General features: G+C 37.4%; 2 protein-coding genes and 1 pseudogene across 5 annotated transcripts in view; 1 reads left to right on the forward strand and 2 right to left on the reverse strand.

Annotated features, from left to right (window-relative positions):
• Nucleotides 1–19,611, reverse strand: part of BNIP2 (BCL2 interacting protein 2) — a 1,133,240-nt gene that overhangs the window by 844,121 nt on the left and 269,508 nt on the right. The gene's annotated exons all lie outside the window — the stretch shown is intronic.
• The window catches only part of RORA (RAR related orphan receptor A), a 1,262,381-nt gene continuing 1,249,734 nt past the window's right edge, over nt 6,965–19,611 (reverse strand). For all 3 annotated transcript variants that reach the window (XM_050797248.1, XM_050797250.1, XM_050797249.1), the window contains 2 exons: nt 18,628–18,740; nt 6,965–16,298 (listed from right to left, as the gene is read on the reverse strand). In XM_050797248.1, coding sequence (XP_050653205.1) covers nt 16,134–16,298; nt 18,628–18,740 — 278 coding nt within the window. In that variant the 3' untranslated portion in view covers nt 6,965–16,133. The remainder of the gene's footprint in view (nt 16,299–18,627; nt 18,741–19,611) is intronic.
• The window catches only part of LOC126958748 (cytochrome c-like), a 75,581-nt pseudogene continuing 63,171 nt past the window's right edge, over nt 7,202–19,611 (forward strand). Inside the window, exon 1 of the transcript XR_007727281.1 lies at nt 7,202–7,273. The product of XR_007727281.1 is annotated as a cytochrome c-like (transcript). The remainder of the gene's footprint in view (nt 7,274–19,611) is intronic.

Below are 19,611 nucleotides of genomic sequence, written 5' to 3' on the forward strand. Positions count from 1 at the left end.
GCCGTAAGGACTAAAACAGAGGAAATTCATTATCTTGCTGATTGAAGATTGAAACTGGCCTGTTATCCATCTCCTGATTTCTTGGAGGGCCAGATAACTCATTTTCGGTGTGGTGACCGTGAGTGATTCCATTTTTATTTTAGTCTGGTCTGTTGCGGTCTCGTACAGAAGTTCAAAACAATGGCCTCCTCTAATTTTGTTTAATACAAGGAACTGCATAAACCTACTGCATAAACAAAATGTGTGCTATTAGGGAAGCATGTTCTACATTTTATTTTAAGACAGAGTCACCCAGACTGGAGTGCAGTGGTGCAATCTCAGCTCACTACAACCTCTGCCTCCCAGGTTCAAGCGATTCTCCTGCGTCAGTCTCCCTAGTAGCTGAGACTACAAGTGTACGCCACCACACTTTGCTAATTTTTGTGTTTTTTTAGTAGAGGTGGGGTTTCACCATGTTGGCCAGGGTGGTCTTGAACTCCTGACCTCAAGTGATCTGCCCCCTTCGCCTCTCTTAAGTGCTGGGATTACAGGTGTGAGCCACTACACCTGGCTGACATTTTAGAATGATTTAGAATATTGTTAGAAATTATGTTAATGTAAAAAATATGCTACAGGAAACCATAGGTAGTTTATTTTGCCTGGAATGCAAGTTTTCTGAAGAGTAGTAGAGAAAAAGGGGTTGGAGAAACTGGTTGAAGCTAGAACACATAAGACCTTATAAGCCAGACGAAGGAAGTTTGACTTTATTGTATAAGAAATAAAATGCTAGGAAACAAACAACAAAAAAGCTTACTTAATGGCACGATCAGAACTGGCTGCCTGTGCTTCAGGAAAGTTCACCTGGCAACCTATGGAATTCATTGAAGGGAGGAGGCCAGTTAGGAGACAGTGTTTGTGAATGCTTAAAAAAATTAACCAATGCCTGGCACTGTGCACATAGCATTTCTTTTTTTCTTTTTCTTTTTTTTTTTTTTTTTTCTGAGACGGAGTCTCCCTCTGTCGCCCAGGCTGGAGTGTAGTGGCACGATCTCAGCTCACTACAACCTGTGCCTCTCAGATTCAAGTGATTCTCCTGCCTCAGCCTCCTGAGTAGCTGGGATAACAGGTACGCGCCACCAAGCCCGGCTAATTTTAGTATTTTTAGTAGAGACAGGGTTTTACCGTGTTGGTTAAGATGGTCTCAAACTCCTGATCTCGTTATCCGCCCACCTCGGCCTCCCAAAGTGCTGGGATTACAGGCGTGAGCCGCCGCCGCGCCTGACCACAGATAGTATTTCTTTTTTTTTTTTTTTTTTGAGACAGAGTCTTGCTCTGTCACCCAGGCTGGAGTGCAGTGGCCGGATCTCAGCTCACTGCAAGCTCCGCCTCCCGGGTTTACACCATTCTCCTGCCTCAGCCTCCCGAGTAGCTGGGACTACAGGCGCCCACCACCTCGCCTGGCTAGTTTTTTGTATTTTTTAGTAGAGACGGGGTTTCACCGTGTTAGCCAGGATGGTCTCGATCTCCTGACCTCGTGATCCGCCCGTCTCGGCCTCCCAAAGTGCTGGGATTACAAGCTTGAGCTACCGCGCCCGGCCAGATAGTATTTCTTATTAGGTAGGTGATGTGGATGGCTTGTGTAGGACGAAGGTAGTGTCAAAGTTCATGTGTTGGGTACCTTCTCACAAAGCATGCAGTCAGGGAGAGTTGGGGACGCCTGGCCTGGCCCGAAGGAACTGCTCTAATGGTTCAAGAGCTCACACTCCTGGGAGGTACCTGCCCATGGTAGTGTGATATGGTAGCATCACCATACAGCTCTGTGTTGAGATTTCAGATCATCACCAAACAGTATGCTCTGAACTGGTATATCTGAGTTTCAGTGGTTGCAAGATGGCACACAGAATCAGAATTTTTAGAACTGGAACATGAGTTGGAGATTATCTAGTCCAACCCTCTCGTTTTCCTTACAAGGAAATGGGCTCGTTTCAAGATTGTCAAGTGACTTTTCCAACATCACATGATCAGTGATAAAACTGGTACTAAAACTTAGGTCTCATAATTCTTGCCAACATGTGCATTGTGCGTCTTCCCAAAATTCATATGTTATATGAATATGTATATATATAAATTCATATGTCATATTATAGGAGCCTAATGGCCTCCTATAATTTTTGTTTACTACAAGGAATCCTAATGGTATTTGGAGGTGGTATCTTTAGGAGGTAACTAGGTTTAGATTAAGATACAAGGGTGCAGTCCCAATGATGGAGTTCACAGCCCTTGTCAGAAGAAGAGAAACCACAGCTCACTCTCTCCACCGAGTGAAGACACAGCAAAAAGGTAGCCATCTGCAAGCCAGAAACAGAGTTCTCACTAGAAGCCAAATTGGCTGGCAGCTGGATCTGGACTTCCAAGCCTCCAGAACTGTGAGAAAATAAATATCTGTTGTTTAAGCCTCCCAGGCTATGGAATTGTCATAGCAGCCCCAGCAGAGTAACATACAATACAATATGCATCCTTTCTTGTCTGTTTTGTAAACCACAAGAAGCTTAGTGGCAAGAACATGGACTTTTGGATTCCAGTAGATACGTATCTCAGGTTTGCATTTCAGTTTTTCTGTCTACTGGCAGTGTGATCCTAGGCATGTTGTGTGTCCTCTGAGTCTCAGTTTCTTCCTCTGAATAATGGAGGCAGTGATACCTCACCTACAGAATTGTTGTGAGGACTAGAATATATTAAAAGTGCATTGCAAAGAGTAAATGTTGAGTAAATACTAGCTATTACTATATAATTTTTCTGAAAGAAAAATCAAAGATGAACAAAACACAGTGGAGGTGGCACTGTACAGAGACTTATAATGCACAGAAGAAATGGTGGGCCGGGCGCGGTGCCTCAAGCCTATAATCCCAGCACTTTGGGAGGCTGAGGTGGGTGGATCACCTGAGGTTGAGAGTTCAAGACCAGCCTGACCAACATGGAGAAACCCTGTCTGTACTAAAAATACAAAATTAGCCTGACGTGGTGGCGCATGCCTGTAATCCCAGATACTTGGGAGGCTGAGGCAGGAGAATCACTTGAACCTGGGAGGCGTAGGTTGCACTTAGCCAAGATCATGCCATTGCACTCCAGCCTGGGCAACAAGAGCGAAATCAATCTCAAAAAAAGGAAAAAAAAAAAAAAAAAAGGAAATGATATACTTATATATAGAAGATTCTTCTTTTTTTTTTTTTTTTTTTTTTTTTTGAGACGGAGTCTCGCTCTGTCACCCAGGCTGGAGTGCGGTGGCCGGATTCCATGGGACCACAAATGAGTAAGAAATTCATTCTGATGGAGACAATTTAGAGATTACTTCAGAGTTTAATTTACTTTGGGTCTTGAAGGATGAATAGGAGTTCACTGGGTAGCAAAGGGGCTGTGGGTTTTAAGGTGTGAAAAAAAAAGCACAGAAGTGTGAACAGCTCCACATGTTCTGGGGAAGAGGAAAAGAAGGTGTGGGGGAAAAAAAGCACAGAAGTGTGAACAGCTCCACATATTCTGGGGAAGAGGAAAAACTGTTGCATCGCTGTGTTGGGGAAATGAAGGTTGTTGGACCGGAAATGGTGAAGCAGACTAGACAGGGTCTTCATTGCCATGCTAGAGATTTTGTACTTTATTTTCTGCATTATGGGGAATCTGTGTGTGTATATGTTTATGTGTGTTTTAAATAGCTTGAGTTATAAGCTACATATCACAAAATTCATTCATTTTAGTTGTACCATTAGGTGACTTTTAGTAAATGTATGAAGTTTCACAACCATCAACATGATAAAGTTTTGGAACATTTCCATTAACCCCCAAATCCTGTGTGCCCATTTGTAATCAGTGCCTCTTTCCAGCCCCAGGCAACTATTAATCTACTTTGTCTCTATAGGTTTGCCTTTTCTGGACATTTCATTTAATGAAATCATACAATATGTTGTCTTTTGTGTCTGCATTCTTAGCGTAATGTTTTAAGGATCATCCATGTTGTAGCATGTATCAGTATTTATTCCTTTCTGTTGCTCAGTAGCAGCTCATTTATGGATATGCCCATTTTTTTTTATCCATTCAACATTTGATGAACATTTAGATGGTTTCCACTTTTTGGCTTTTCTGAATAATGTTGCTGAGGGCAACATTTATGTGAACATTTTATGTGTACAAGTCTTTGTGTGAACTTTGCATTTTTATTTCCCTTGAGTAGATAATCAGGAGTGGAATTGTTGTATGGTAAATTTATGTTTAACTTTTTTTTCTATGTTGCTGAGGCTGGTTTCAAACTCCTGGCCTCGGGTGATCCTCCCCTCGGCCTCCCAAAGTGCTGAGATTACAGGTGTGAGCCACCAGGCCCAGCCTATGTTTAACTTTTCAGAAAACTGTCAGATTGTTTCCCACAGCAATTGCACCATTTTATTCTGTGGATTTTTAAGCAGAAGAAAGATGTGGTTTTCAATTTCTGGTAAACTGGGGAACAAACAAACCCAGAAGTTGAATGAGAAGCCAATTTAATTTTGAAAGAGTTTATAAGAGTATGTACTTGTTTGAGTTTATAAAATGTTTAATTGGACCAGAATTTGACAAAGAACTCTGAAAACTGCAAACATTGACTAAGTGAAGTTATCATAGTTGTTACTAGGTGTTCCTTTCTTCTTGGGGACCAAATCAAGATAGATAAATGTGCAAGATCCTCTTTTTTTTTTTTTTTTTTTTTTTTAAAAAATCAGTAATAAGTCATTTTTCTACCCCTCAGCTAATGAGCTTCCTTTGCTTGATATGGGGTAAACTTGGCCTTGGAATAGTTTACAGCTTGGTAACTGCTTCACTCAGGGAATTGCCTCATGAATTTACAATCATCCATAAGGTATTTTCAAAATGAAAATCCAGATATAGCCCTCTAGCAAGAAGGTTTCAATTTGGTAATTGATTCAGAAACTTTTGGGGAAAATACTGTTGCTAACTGCAGTTTGTTAAGTCAGGCCTTTCAGCAATAAATGGCATTTCAAGTGGGGAGGGAATCATCATTAATGCCGAAAACCAGCAAAATACTCTGGCCCAGGATATGCTGTGTAAGAACAGAATGGCTAAAGTGTTTGATTTTTTTCTACTCAGAAGATAATATTTTCTAAAATATATTTAGATACGTTCTGTATTATGTGGCCCCTGGGCTGAAAAAAATCCCAGAAATCATTGTTCACTTGAAAGATAGTCTTTTAAAGCATGTAAGTGTCCTACAGAGAGAAGTTGATAACAGAGATAATTCCAAGTAGAATAATTTAAAAATTGTGTTTGTCTTTAGAATGCAGTGTGTGTTTTATCAGAGGGGTGGAGAGAGAATGGTAGAAGGGGTAGGTATGGGGCTTGTTAGGAAGTCATTATAATAGATTTTAGGCAAGGCTAATACTAATTTTTGTTCTTCAAGCAAAGAACCATTGATAGATGATGTAGTTTCTTCCCCACAAAAGGGAAGTTATACTGGAATTAAAAATATTCTTTGAGAAGTCTATCAAGTAGGTAAATAACAAATGGATTACTGATAGATGACTATATTATACTGGAGTTGACATTTTCCCCTCCCAAGGAGAAAAAAATCTAGAATCAAATTAAGTTCAGAAAGACTGGTTTCTCTCTTTCCAACATGAGAGATAAATGACATTAGAAATAAACCAGGAGTTTTCTTCAGCTCACAACTGGTGGCACAGTGAAAGGAGAGGGCTCCTGTTAATCTCCTAGAATGAGGCTTCTGCCACCGTTGGGAGTCCAGCCTTGCTTCAAAAGCTGGGAGTGGAGAGTAGAAGCAGTAGGGGAGCCATCACTGATTCTGATGGAATCCAGGGGGGTTCTCTTGACCAAACATTCCCTTCTCACTATCAAGTTCCGGAAATACCTTAAGCATGGAAATATCTTTTTTTCTTCCTGTCTCTGATGACTTATATGACATTAGTAACCTGTTTTGGACCATGGTTTTGAAAACCACTGGGCCCTATCTTCAGTTTCTTCTTCAAAAGGGAAAGCCAAGGTGCTTAGTTGCATCTCAGCACAGCAGCAGCTATATTCCCTCTACAATTTTCACAAGCATCACCCTTAGTTAAACACAAAGTAATTTACTCAAAAGAAGGGGTGGGAGTGCGGCAATGACACTGCAGGTAGTCAGAGAGCAGGTAGTCACTCTAATAATAAAGTCTTTGGCAACATTTTTGCAATTCAATTTTAATGATTTCTAAAGCAACGATGACAAAATATACTATGCATTCAGGATTTCTCTCCTGCACTCAGGGAAGATAGGACTGATCAGTCATGTCACCCTTTTCCTTTGAGATAAGCAACTTCAGAATTCTCAATTCTGCGTTTCCAAGAGTGACTGTCGATCAGTGGGTGTTATCTCACATGTTAATACTTCTTTCTTTGCCTTCTCTGATCAAAAGCGTTGCTTGATCCTTTTAAACATATTTTCCCTGCAAAATGGCAGCAAATAATTTTTATTTATTTATTTTTTTGAGGTGGAGTCTTGCTCTGTCGCCAGGCTGGAGTGCTGTGGTGCGATCTTGGTTCACTGCCACCTCTGCCTCCCAGGTCCAAGTGATTCTCCTGCCTCAGCCTGCCGAGCAGCTGTGACTACAGGCACGTGCCACCAGCCTGGCTAAATTTTGCATTTTCACTAGAGACAGGGTTTCACCATGTTGGTCAGGCTGGTCTCTAACTCCTGACCTCGTGATTTGCCCATCTTGGCCTCCCAAAGTGCTAGGATTACAGGCGTGAGCCACCGCGCCCACCCAATATTTTTTTAAAAAGTCCCCAGCCAATAATTTTTTAAGAAGTGCTACACTGGCCAGGCACAGTGGCTCACGCCTGTGATCCCAGCACTTTGGAAGGCCGAGGTAGGTGGATCATGAACTAGAGGCAACATGTAAGCTAGGAAACTATGTACAGCCCAATTCAATAACCAAGAAAAAAGAAGAAAAGGCAAATGTTCCATTAGAAGCTGAAGTTTTATTATAGGATAACAGTACATAAAGCACATCTAAAATTGATGTGTTCAATGCACTTTTAATAAAGGTAATGTAATATTAAAGGTACAGTTTCTAAGTACAATATAACAACATTCATATTAGAATGAAAATTGGAGTATTTAAAAGACAACATTAAATCTCTCTTTTTTGTACAGCTTGTATTTACAAAATGAATCAAAATATTTTTTTTTTTAAATTCAGGACTCAATAAAATAAACAGCTGGAAATAAGCAGACTACTGTAAGAGTGAATTGAAAAGAAAACCCAAGGTAAGTGGAAAGTTGGATGATCCTCTAATAAAGATCATTAGCAAAGTTTTAGTTCAGTACTAGTTTTAGGATTCCCATAAATGGCTTGCATTTTTAGTGTGGCAGAAAAGGAGTTTTTACATACTGTACACAAAACAGACCATATATTCATAGGTACAGTATTACTGTTTCCAAACTTGCATGTATATTTACAGAAGGCTGAGTTTGTTTACTCACACAGAGGTTTGTGAAATTTGTGTGCTTCATCCTCAAGACCTACACACAATTAGAATCAGCATTTCATGTGGTCTTTTTAAATGTGGCTTTAATACTTGGTTGTAGAAGAGAATGTTAACCATAAGGCTTGGCTTACTTTATAAATTTCACAAAACAACCCAGGAAAAAAGTTTTAATTGGGGCACACTTGTTATCATTTAACAATTGTCAAATGCTGACCTGTGCTAGCCATTGTGCAGACGCAAAGAGATATATACAATCTCTACCCTCAGGAAGCTTAGGATGCTAAATGGTGCTTTAAAAAAAAAAAGGTTTCAATCTCTTTCCAAGCGAGGCAGTTAAGGAATGATGTGATTTATATTAAAAGCGATTTCTCCCTCAACTGTAGCCAATCCACTTTAAAAGGTTAACTACTAGCATTAGCTCTCATTAACCACACAATTGCATTTATAGTTAAGGTAACAGCAACTCTTCCACAAAAATGGAAAATGTCTAGAATTGTGGGTAAATATGCAGTGCATGGAAGCCAATAATCATGGCTTGAGAATTTATCACCTTCAATTACAAAAAGTGCAGTAAACAGAAACATTTGCTCTACATTTATAAATTGCTCAAAAATCTTTGCTAAAGATCTTACAAATTCAGTAATATTACAGAACAATTCTAATCAATATTTAATAAGGTTAACTACATCCTTAGTTAGATATTTGATAAACTTTGCTTTTTAATAATGCCAATAGATCTTGGGAGAATGCGTAGAAAGGCTTAATTAAGCTCATTATTAAATAACTTTAAAAATGAAGGTCCTTCACTCAGTTCATGGAACTGGTTGAGGTTATATTGAAACAGAACATCCCGTGTCGAATTTGCTTTATGGCCCATGTTCTGGCAGAGGACGTCTCCATCCTTCTCATGACTCAGGTAGGAGGGGAAAGGTTTATTCTGCCATCAAGCCATCTAGGATATTTTATATAAATGCCTATTATCTATAATAGGAGCTAAGAATACAACTCTGTTAGGTGCCCATAATATAATTCCTTAATAAGAAAAAAAAGTATATTACTCCATTAAACAAGTTTCTTTAGGATCTTGAAGGCCTGGCAAATTATTTTTCAGCTTAGGAGATATGCTATAAAGCCAAGTAGCAAACATAAAGTAAATGCCAATAAGTTTCCATATAGCCATATTTATAAACAAATTCACCCTATAGATGTCAAATATCCATACTAAGGAAGTAATTTTATCCTAATTAAATACACTCTAGAATAATTTATATAACGATATTATGTATTTAAAGAGAAAAGCATGTCCCAAATCCAGCACTCTGATACAGCTGCCAGTTGGGCATAGGTAGATATATATATATGTATATATATACAAATATATAGTTATACTCAGTGAAATTAACAAGACCCAAAGGTGGTATTGTCTAGGAATAAAAGGGATATTTTTTGTTCACAAAAGTAACTTGTCTAGCACCACACATCAGAAAAACACAAAAATAGCACACTCTAGTTCTAAACAGCTATGTCTAAAATAGATTATATAGTAAAACTGGTATTATACAGCATATTGTGGATTTGATAAACAGATAAATATTTGCACTGAGTAGGCTGTTTATAATATAACATTTTCTTATCTATACAGAATGAAAGCCAAAAAGTTAACTGTATAGAGATGTGCAGAACAACATTAAATATTATGACTCAAAAGCAGGGACAGGTAAATTTGAAAGAAGAGTAAGAGAGAAAATGTTTACAGGCCATTACAAGTTCTTAAGTTAATAGTAAATAAGGAATCGATTGCTCAAGTTGAAGAAAGCAGTAAACAAGAGATTGCATTTACATGCAGATGTCTAAAATTTGTATTTTTTAAGTCTATGCACAAAAGTCATTTGTTTTATTGCTTGACATTCAGTTATGGCTAGATTATTTAACCTATTTTTTTTGTACTTTGGAAACAAGAATATTGTTAAAGGTGCCATAAAAATGGACAACATTGAAAACGGTTTGCAAATAAACCACCTAACACTGCAGTTCTTTATACATATTAAAAGCCTTGTCTGGGGTTTGTCATATGTTAAATATTATTTAAACTGGGAAAATATGTTGTAGCTTGAAGCCTCCCATTGGCCCAAACATCCAATACAAAAACACATCTCCACAAAAGGAGCAGGCAGACAATACAGGTACATTTATAGAAGCAGCCAGCTAATGTCCTAATGTTTAAAAATTTACCACTGTTTAATATGAGATTTCAGACTGTGTGGATAACAAGAGAATTTTGGATTCAGGAAGATGTATACAGTACATATGGAATTTTTTTTTTTTTTTGTGAAATCATTTTCACTATATTGCTGAAGAATTATCTGCATTTACATATGCAATCTGTTCAGTGACAAGTTCCTAGAAATAGTATTCATCCACATTAAAGTAATAATGATGAAAAAGGAATCACACATGAACACTGGAGAGAATTTAGTTGTTCTTAGAGAACAACATAATGGCATGTGCAGCATGTCAAAGCTAATAGCAAGTTATATTTCATTAGTTCTTAGAAGGATGAAAGAAAAAGAAGTGTGGTACTGCTAATGTGGCAAAGTACACTAAATGTAAACAGCAAACACAGATTTTCTAGGCATCTATTTAAAATATTCATATTCACTTTCTCAATATAAGACTCCATGTTATGTTGCATCACTGAAAAAAGGTTGTTTCTATTTGGATTGAATATTCTGTCATTCATTTATACATAAATGACTGAATGTATTTATTGCTCTAAGTTCTGAGGGTTTGGTTGAACATGGAGATCCCCCCTGCCCATCTAGGATGGCTACTTGGTATGAAGTCAGGCTTCTGGATTCTTTTAAAAATTATTCTGAGAGCCTGACAACACTGATCTCACCTACACAGACAGACAGACAGATCCAGAAGTGAAACCAATTGCACTGTGGAGACATTGCTAGTCAGTCTTCTCATCTCTTAAAAATAAATAGCAAGAGGAAGGTCTCTATAATAAAATCTGATTGAACCTCTTTACTAATATTATATTTAGGTACAGAATAGAAGACCTGTATCATAGACTATTACCAATAGATCAAGATTTACTATTGCAATTGCAATTCTGGGCATATTACTTGATCTATAATATAAAGTTGTTTTCATGGGGTTCTATATCATAACTTTATAAGAAGAGGCAATCACATGTTATGTAAAAATGTCAATAACGTGTGTGTGTATACACACATATACAAATACACACAGAGAGGAGAGATTTCTACCGGTTTCCATATTCTTTATTATCAAAAACAACATGGTAAAGGTATCCTTTTCATCTTATAGACATGGGAAGTTTTCCCAGATTACGTTCCTCTGTCATAGTAAGAAAATATATAAATCTTCTTGTGAATGTGTATCCCAAGATGGAAGAATCAGAGCCAACAATTACACTGAACTTCTTTGACTTTATGGAAAGTAATATGTGGAATATGATAACAAAAAAATATAACATGTAACACTAAATGTTGGCTCGAGGTGCTGCTGTCATACAGGCAGGTTTTGTTTTGTCTTTAAACATTAGCTCTTGTAATGCATCAGATATAAACTACACATGTAGAAGTAAGAATTGTTTTCCATGAAGGAATTCTTGGTTTGCTTCTAGAGGAGAACACATGAAAACAATAGTTAATTGCTGGTATTTTGTAGTTTATCTTTTACCTATATCACTATACTGATAGGCAGGTCTCTCCTCTTATTACTGGTTTTAAAAATTTTCATCCTTAATATGTAGAATTTGAAATAGATTTTAACATATGCTATATATATATTTATCATGAATATTTTAATTATTAGAGAAATGGTAACTGGAATATGCAAGGACTATACTTTGAATGATGCTCTTTGCTGGTACATTATCTATTAATTTATCTTTTGAACACACTGGCATAACTTTGCTTTGGAAGTTATTCAGTGTTTTGAAACACAAGACTGAAGAGCACATCAAGTTCTGAACTCAACAAAATGAGACGAGAGTAAAGAGTTTACACACACGCAGTTCTATATAGTTCACTTGTGCCTTGGAGGGATAGTATTATTATCATTATTATTAATAATAAAAAACACAATTTGTCCCAGTAGTACTGGCCACCCTGTTTTAAGAGTTTTAGGAGATCCCTGAGCACATTGTTTCTGACTCTTAACCCCAACTCCAAAATGATAGGGCTTCTATCGTTGATATCAAGATGGATTGTCATTCACAGTAAGTCAATTATAAGGTGCTTATTTACCCTTGTTTTTCACCAATCAGCACAAAGAACTGTCAGAAAATAACTTTTTATTATTATCTTAAAATAATAGCATTGGAAGGACATATGATTTAAACAATCAATGTTTGAAACAGTGGCTTTAGGATTATTATCTGGCTGCCCCTCAACAATAAGAAGTGATTCGATCGACATTCCTTAGCCAAAAACAAAAGGCAAAACAAAACAAAAAAAACCCAAAAAACAAAAAAACCCCAAAAAACTGTACAAATATGTATTTTTCCCTGAGGGATCAAGGTACACCCGCAAGTGCTCTATGTACATATTGCACTAGAGAGGAATGAAGAACATGTGCAAAAAAGCAACAATGAGAGAAGCTTACATACTACTTAAACCTTTTCATGAAAGATACTACTAGGTTTTGCATTTTGGAATGTCGGAACACAACAGCTAGCTATTCCTTAGTCTAAAACTAAAAACACACATTTCTACTATGGCACATTCAATGAAATAAAAAGTTTTCCAAAGACAGATAGACAAATTCCATCAAGAAAATAATACAAAGTTTGTTTGTTTGTATTTTTTTTTTTAGAAAATTACATTACTTTCTTTCTTTGTTTCACATTACAAAATCTTTTTTTCTTTACACAAATCACATTTTATTGCAGGAATATTTCAAGTGCCATCAAATATTTATAGAAGGGTTAAAAAAATAGAAGTCTCTCTAAAGTGGTCCAGACAAGGCTTTGTATAGAATAAATCTTTTTTTTCCCCATCTTCTAGTTTTGATTTAAGTATTTTGAATACATTTTCTTTTCCATTGACACTTAGTAGCCTAGAAGCGGTCCAACGCACACACATCATACACATGCAAATCACACACACACACACACACACACTCACACTCCTTCCTCACCTGACTCTCAGCCCACCCCCATATGCTCACAGATAACTGGGTATCCACACTATAAAGAACAACCAAACTTAGAAGCAGTGTCTTAAGTCACGTTTTTCTTAAGTTAGAAAGGGTGAATTAGGATGCTGAAGACTTTAAAAAAAAATCCATAGCTTTAATACAAATTAAGATGCTGAACACTTTTAAAAAAATCCATAGCTTTAACACAATTTGCAAACTGTCCAAAAAGCACTTTCATCTGTACTTTTGTTTGCATTGTGACCAAGGCCAGGTTTTTCACAATATAATAACCATTTGGACACCAGTGGAACAGAAGGTATTCAGGCTTTGTACAAAAGCCTTATTTGCCTTATGTAAAAAAAATTGTATAAAGGCATTATAGCAGCGGGGCTGACACTGATGTGGTTCTAATCCTTAAAATATTGGAGATTGAAATTTAGGAAACTTTAATTATAAGAACTATTTGGGATAATTGTTCTGATATCACCCACGTATTTTATAGGTCACATAGGTGTTTTTATAATAATGAAGAAAGGAAAATACAAAGTTTTTCACATCCTTTTCTGAGCTCCATTTTTTTTTTTTAAACTGAATTTATTGTTTAACATCAGATCCCAACTTCGATCCAAAGAGTAGTCAGTTGTTTTCTTGTTTCACGGAGCATGTCTCTGTCTACTATTCCATTCCACTATGTCAATCAGTGGACTGGGCTCTTAAGCTCCACCCCTGCTTTCCTTTCAGAAACACCTGGGAAGAAGCATCATATTACCTATCTTGGTTTACCATAAAAGGAATGTCACCATGGCATGACTATTACCGAGGTTAGAGCATGAGTTTGTTTGTAGCTACATGCAGAATCCTTTCTGGGAAAAGGAATTTCTTTTAAGTTCAACATTATGTTCTCTCTCACCCTTAGAGAAATTTAATTAGCTTTTATTATTTCACAAATGGACACTGGAATTAGGTTTAGTTGCTCTTTAATGCACTAGCACCTGAGGCTGGTCATATTCAGAAAGCTTTGGTTAAAAAGAAGTTAATATACTTTAATAAAACCATCCCCAAATTTAGTGAATCTGAATGACAACAAAACAAAACCAAAACCAAAAAACCAAAAAAACAAAACTCAAACAAAAACAAAACACCATTTCCCCTCAAAGGAGAAATAATAGAAAAAAAAATGGATGAATAAATAACTGAACTAAGCTTGGTACTCTTTTCAGAGTATAAATACTATTGATCTTTAAAGGAACTATGCTTACTTAAATTAAAGATTTGATTTAACCCTTCTTGCCCCAATATAAATACTATATGCTGACAGTTAGCATCTCTCTATAAACACATAAAATTTTACATGCCTGTAATAAATTTAAAGGAATATTACTCTTCTATTTATGGTTAAACTCTTACTATGTTTTTGAAAAAAAAAAGTTGGATGTTATTTAGGCTTCATACACACATCTGTGTGAATAATACCTTCCCCTTTTCCAAGTCCCTCAGGAAACAAGTCAGAAAAGTCAGTGGAGTTAGAAACAGAGTGAAGTGCTCTGGGAAGCCCATGCTGGTAACCCAGCAAGACTTGAAGAGCTGCAGTTCCTGTAGAAGATTCCACAGGGACCCCAATGGCAGAGGAGACTATTTCTCAGACATAAAGGGCTGTGTGGAAACTCCTACCTTAACACCCATCGGAGATGTTCCCTTTTCTGTACAAAATGGTCTTTGACCAGTAGTTTGAATCCCACCCCTAGTGCGACTAAAATCATCGTCTAAATGCCTACATTCCCAAAAGGTCACTTGTTTTTAAAATATGCACACCTGTTTATCAGGCTGTTCCTTTCCCCTTCCCCTACTAGGGATTATTAAAAAAAAAAAAAAAAAAAAAAAACCATGAAATTAAACAAAAACAACTCAGTATTTCTCACCTGAACACACAAGCCAAATAATCTTCTAAATATTTAATAAAATAAATTACAGTCCACAGTTTCCTAGTGAAGATAAATACAAGAGTAAATGTTTGCAGCTAGCATCAACTTCACTTTAAAGGCTTAAAGTATTTAATATTTAAATAAGAGAAACTGGTTCAATGTTGTATGCTTCCCTCACCCTCCTATCCATCGTTTTTCAAATATGAAGAGCAACATATAGCATCTATTGACAACAAATCTAGAATCAGTTCACTTTGAGATAAACTCACAGGGTTCCTAGATTATACCAAGAACATTTAAACATTCACAGAGTAAATGCTTCATGTCCTCACATGGGGAGTGTGCATTTGCTCGAGATATAATCTTTGGGTCCTTCTTATAATAAAAGCTAGATTCCAATAAATATTCTGGTTATTGATTTGTTCTCAAAGCATAAGAATTCCAAGTTGAGACCGAGTCCATATTTAACTACTGAATTGTGTAAAATGAGCTTCCCCTCCCTTGCCTCCATGAGGTGGCATTTTAAAAAGCTTTAAAAACAAAACAAAACAAAACAAGAGCATGATGGTATACGTCCACCGCGCCAATCAATCATTCAACTTTGTATGAAGCATAAACACATCTATCCTTAAACTTAACAAAAAGCAAAGTATAATTTAGGGAGAGTTCCGTTTCTCATTCCAAATTCACATGTTTAAAAAAAAAATCCAACGTGGTGATTTCTAGATATGACCAGCCAGTCTTTTAAAAGTAATTTTGTAAACAGCAGCATAAATACCTCCCGACGTACCTTCCAAGCCTTCTCAGTTAAACTTGTGTTTCTGGTGCACATGCGACACGACAGTGAACACGCTAGCATTTAATTTAAAGAAAAAGGTGCAAAATGAAAGTGCCTTATCAATTCAACAGGAAAAGCTACACCAGTAACTACATTTTATATTACTTAAAACAATATATAAACAATATCTCTTTTAGCTATATATAGTCTTCATGCCCATTTACCCTGTAATATATTATAATGCTATTGTTGCTACTGCTATGGACCCTTTTCATGCCATCCTGCGGACTGGCAATAATCGGTGAAAAAATAAAAACTTCCTTCATGAAACAAAGAGCCAGTTGTGCAAAGTAATGCTGCAACCTCCGCTATGCACACCAGTCACCAATTATTGCTGGACTCTCTGTTGTTACTGACAGATTGCTGACTCTGTAGAAAGTCTGTGGGCAGTGAGCTACAAGAAAAGGAACTCCTCCAACTTTAGTACCCTCCTTCTGTTGTAAACAGAGGTCAACGATCAAGAAGTCAAGACAGAAAAAGGGTCCATATCTGTAGGCATAATGGAAATCATATGCATGAGAAAAACAAGTTCAACTTTTATTTGTTTTCATTGTTTCCCCTCCTTTGCCTGACCCCGATCACCAAAAGATGTGCAGTGTGTGGCGCTCCAGGTCTGTGCAGGGCCATATAAAGTGTCTCGGTTATTTTTTTTGTTTGTTTTTCATGTTTGTACTTCAGACATTCTAGAAGTGCTTAGGTGATAACATTTACCCATCAATTTGCATTGCTGGCTCAAATTCTGAAGTGAACAACTCCTTGTATAATGGAGGAAAATGAAGTCGCACAATGTCTGGGTATATTGCTTTAAATGCCATTAGCTTTTCTGTATGTCGTCCACATAAGGCTCTTAATGTAGACACCTTGCATATTAACTGTAAGTGGAAGAAAGGATACACTGTCAGGCAAGAACAGGTATAAAAATCAGAGATCAGGGAATCTGAATGATCTTTATGACATTGTTTATAATGGTGAAACACCCTTAAAGCAACTTAAACATCTTGTAGCAGAGGATTGGTAAAAATAAATGATGGCTGGGCACGGTGGCTCACGCCTGTAATTCTAGCATTTTTGGAGGCTGAGGCAGGTGGATTGCCTGAGCTCAGGAGTTCGAGACTAGCCTGGGCAACACGGCAAAACTCCGTCTCTACTGAAAAAAAAATTAGCCAGGCATGGCAGTGTGCGCCTGTAATCCCAGCTACTCAGGAGGCTGAGGCAGGAGAATTGCTAGAACCTGGGAGGTAGAAGTTTCAGTGAGCCAAGATCGTGCCACTGCACTCCAGCTTGGGTGACAGAGTGAGACTCTGTCTCTTAAATAAATAAATAAATAAATGATAATATAGTCATGTCATAGAATGCCAACTATACATTAAATATAATTTTCAAGATGAATAATTTAATAACTAGAAAAGATGTTCATAAGCAAAAGTTGGCACAGCTTGTCAGCGGCAGACTCGTACAGAACCCAAGGCTCTTGACTTCTCCTTCTACTCCAAGATGCCTTCTCTCTACTTCCTGGAACCCTGCCCTCTACCACTGTGCAAAAAGAAGATGTCTGGTGATAGAGAAGTGGGTGAGGGGCAGTGGTGGGTGGGTAGTGAGGGCACTGCAACCAGAGATGATGGCATACTCTACACATTTTATGCAGAACTGGCACTAGTCAACTCCGATAACTACAAGTTTCTTTTCAATAAGAAGTTTTGCCTGTAATAAAGCAATGCTGGGTCTGAGCAAAATAATCGAGTCAGAAGACCTGGATGGAGGGCCCAGCATTGACCATTTACCAGCTAAGGATAATGACACAATTTGCAAAATTACTTTCAGATTCCACAGCACCTCACAAAGGCAAAATGCTTATTATTTTAACCCAGAATAACCTTCTCTAGGAAATGTTTTCACCAGATCTTGTCTACATGTTAAGTGCTGTTTATAATCAGAGATCATAATGGTACCGTTTCATTTGGGCAAAAAGATGGAGAAGAGAGTGAAGCTCCTGACAGGGCTCTTCCCTTCCACTTCTCATTCCTGCCCCATGTCCTCATTTAACAGGTGCAAAATCAAAAGCAAAACAGCAATTAATCCCCAGTTACCCTTTTCTGACCTAACAGGTGCGAAATCAAAAGCAAAAACAGCAATTAACCCCCAGTTATCCCTTTCTGATCTAACATAACTATAAAGGAGAAAAAAAAAAAACAAATAAACAAGAAAACAAAACCAAAAACCTCTCACATCATCTCACACAATAAAATACATAAAATAAGAAAGAACAGGGCTGATTTTTCTAAGACCAAATACATACTACTAGCAGTGGCACTGATGGATATTAGCACATTTAAAAAATGGCATTACAATCATATTTTTATTGTGAAAGATAATGATAGGTAAAAATGCAACCTTATGCTTTGAATACAGAGTAGTGATGGGAAATTGACAAAAATGCAAAAGTCATTTACTGTTGATGACTAATGAATTTAATGGAAGTGGAACTAATATTAGTATATATGGTCATTCTGATTAAGTCTTTTAGTCCTTTATAACTTCTTTCTAAATTCAAAGATTATAGGCTGGGCACAGTGGTTCACTCCTATAATCTCAGCTCTATGGGAGGTGGAGGAGGGAAGACTGCTTGAGGCCAGGAGTTCGAGACCAGCCTGGGCAACATAGCGAGATACCCATTTCTACAAAAAATAATAAATAAATTAATCAAGTGTGGTAGCACATACGCCTGTAGTCTCAACTACTCAGGAGACTGAGACAGAAGGATCTTTTGAGCCCAGAAGTTCAGGGTTGCATAGAGCTATGATTGTGCCACTTCACTCCTGCCTGGGAGACAGAGTGAGACCCTCTCTCTAAAAAATAAATAAATTCAAAGATTACTTTTCTAATTTATGTCAGTGCAGAATATTAACTCTGCTTTATGCCCAACTTTGATGGAAGAGAATTTCTAGAATGTAACTTTTTTTCCTATATTGCCTTATTGTTGCAGGACACTTTGTAATCAATGATAATAAGTATAATTTAGACTGAATAATGAGTTTTGGCTCAACAGAATTTTACTGAAATGGAAATTTATTTCTTTTTGGTAGCCTGTTGCTTTCTGATACTTTTGGGAATTGGTCGTATGACTTACATGACCATACTGGCAGCATGATTTGTGCCAAGGGATAGTTCAGGCCATGCCAACCAGAAGCCTTCGGCACTCACCTTTGTTAGTATTCCATCTTCTCGGTGATTCTTCTGTAGGACGTGTTGAAGAGCTAGCTGAATTTTCTGTTGCAGTTTTTCAATTTTTACCTTTTCTTGCAGCCATGAGCGATCTAAACATAAAAAAGTGATATTCTTTAGCATTCCTCCGACATGGTGTCAAGATCCCCCTTCTCCGGATGCTTTTGATACAGATAATTATATCACAATGAATATTTAGAGACTCAGAGGTCAGTTTCACTCCTCTTTCAAAATTTCTCCTAATGGAATGAAAAGTGATCTAAGGAAGTTACAAAACAGGGTGTTAAACCTTTCCATTTTACCAATACATAAAGGAAGGATCCTTCCCTTCCAAAGGATAAACAATTAAATATGAGGCCATACTCATATGAATGCAAATGAAACCATCATGGCCCCTCGGGATCTAATAATTATACTTCGGACTGAAATATTCATTATCAATCCTGCTAGCTTTTCTGAAAAATACAAAAGTTTTCTAGTAATCTTTGTCAACTAAAATTGTCAATAGAATTCCAAGTGACAGGCCGGGCACGGTGGCTCTCGCCTGTAATCCCAGCACTTTGGGAGGCCGAAACGGGCGGATCACAAGGTCAGGAGATCGAGACCGTCCTGGCTAACACTGTGAAACCCCATCTCTACTAAAAATACAAAAATTAGCCTGGCATGGTGGCGGGCGCCTGTAGTCCCAGCTACACGGGAGTCTGAAACATGAGAATGGCGTGAACCCGGGAGGCGGAGCTTGCAGTGAGTGGAGATCGCGCCGCTGCACTGCAGCCTGGGTGACAGAGCAAGACTCTGTCTCAAAAAAAAAAAAAAAAAAAAAAAAAAGAATTCCAAGTGACTTAAGGGTCGTTAATTTTGGATACAGTTTTTATGTGTAAGTCTTCCAAATAGAAGGTAGTAACTTAGCAAAGTGATGATCTCCAAACATGCAGTACTGGTTGAAAACACAGATTAAATTCA

This window comes from Macaca thibetana, chromosome 7, assembly GCF_024542745.1.
Source record: "Macaca thibetana thibetana isolate TM-01 chromosome 7, ASM2454274v1, whole genome shotgun sequence".
Taxonomy (NCBI): Eukaryota; Metazoa; Chordata; class Mammalia; order Primates; family Cercopithecidae; genus Macaca; species Macaca thibetana.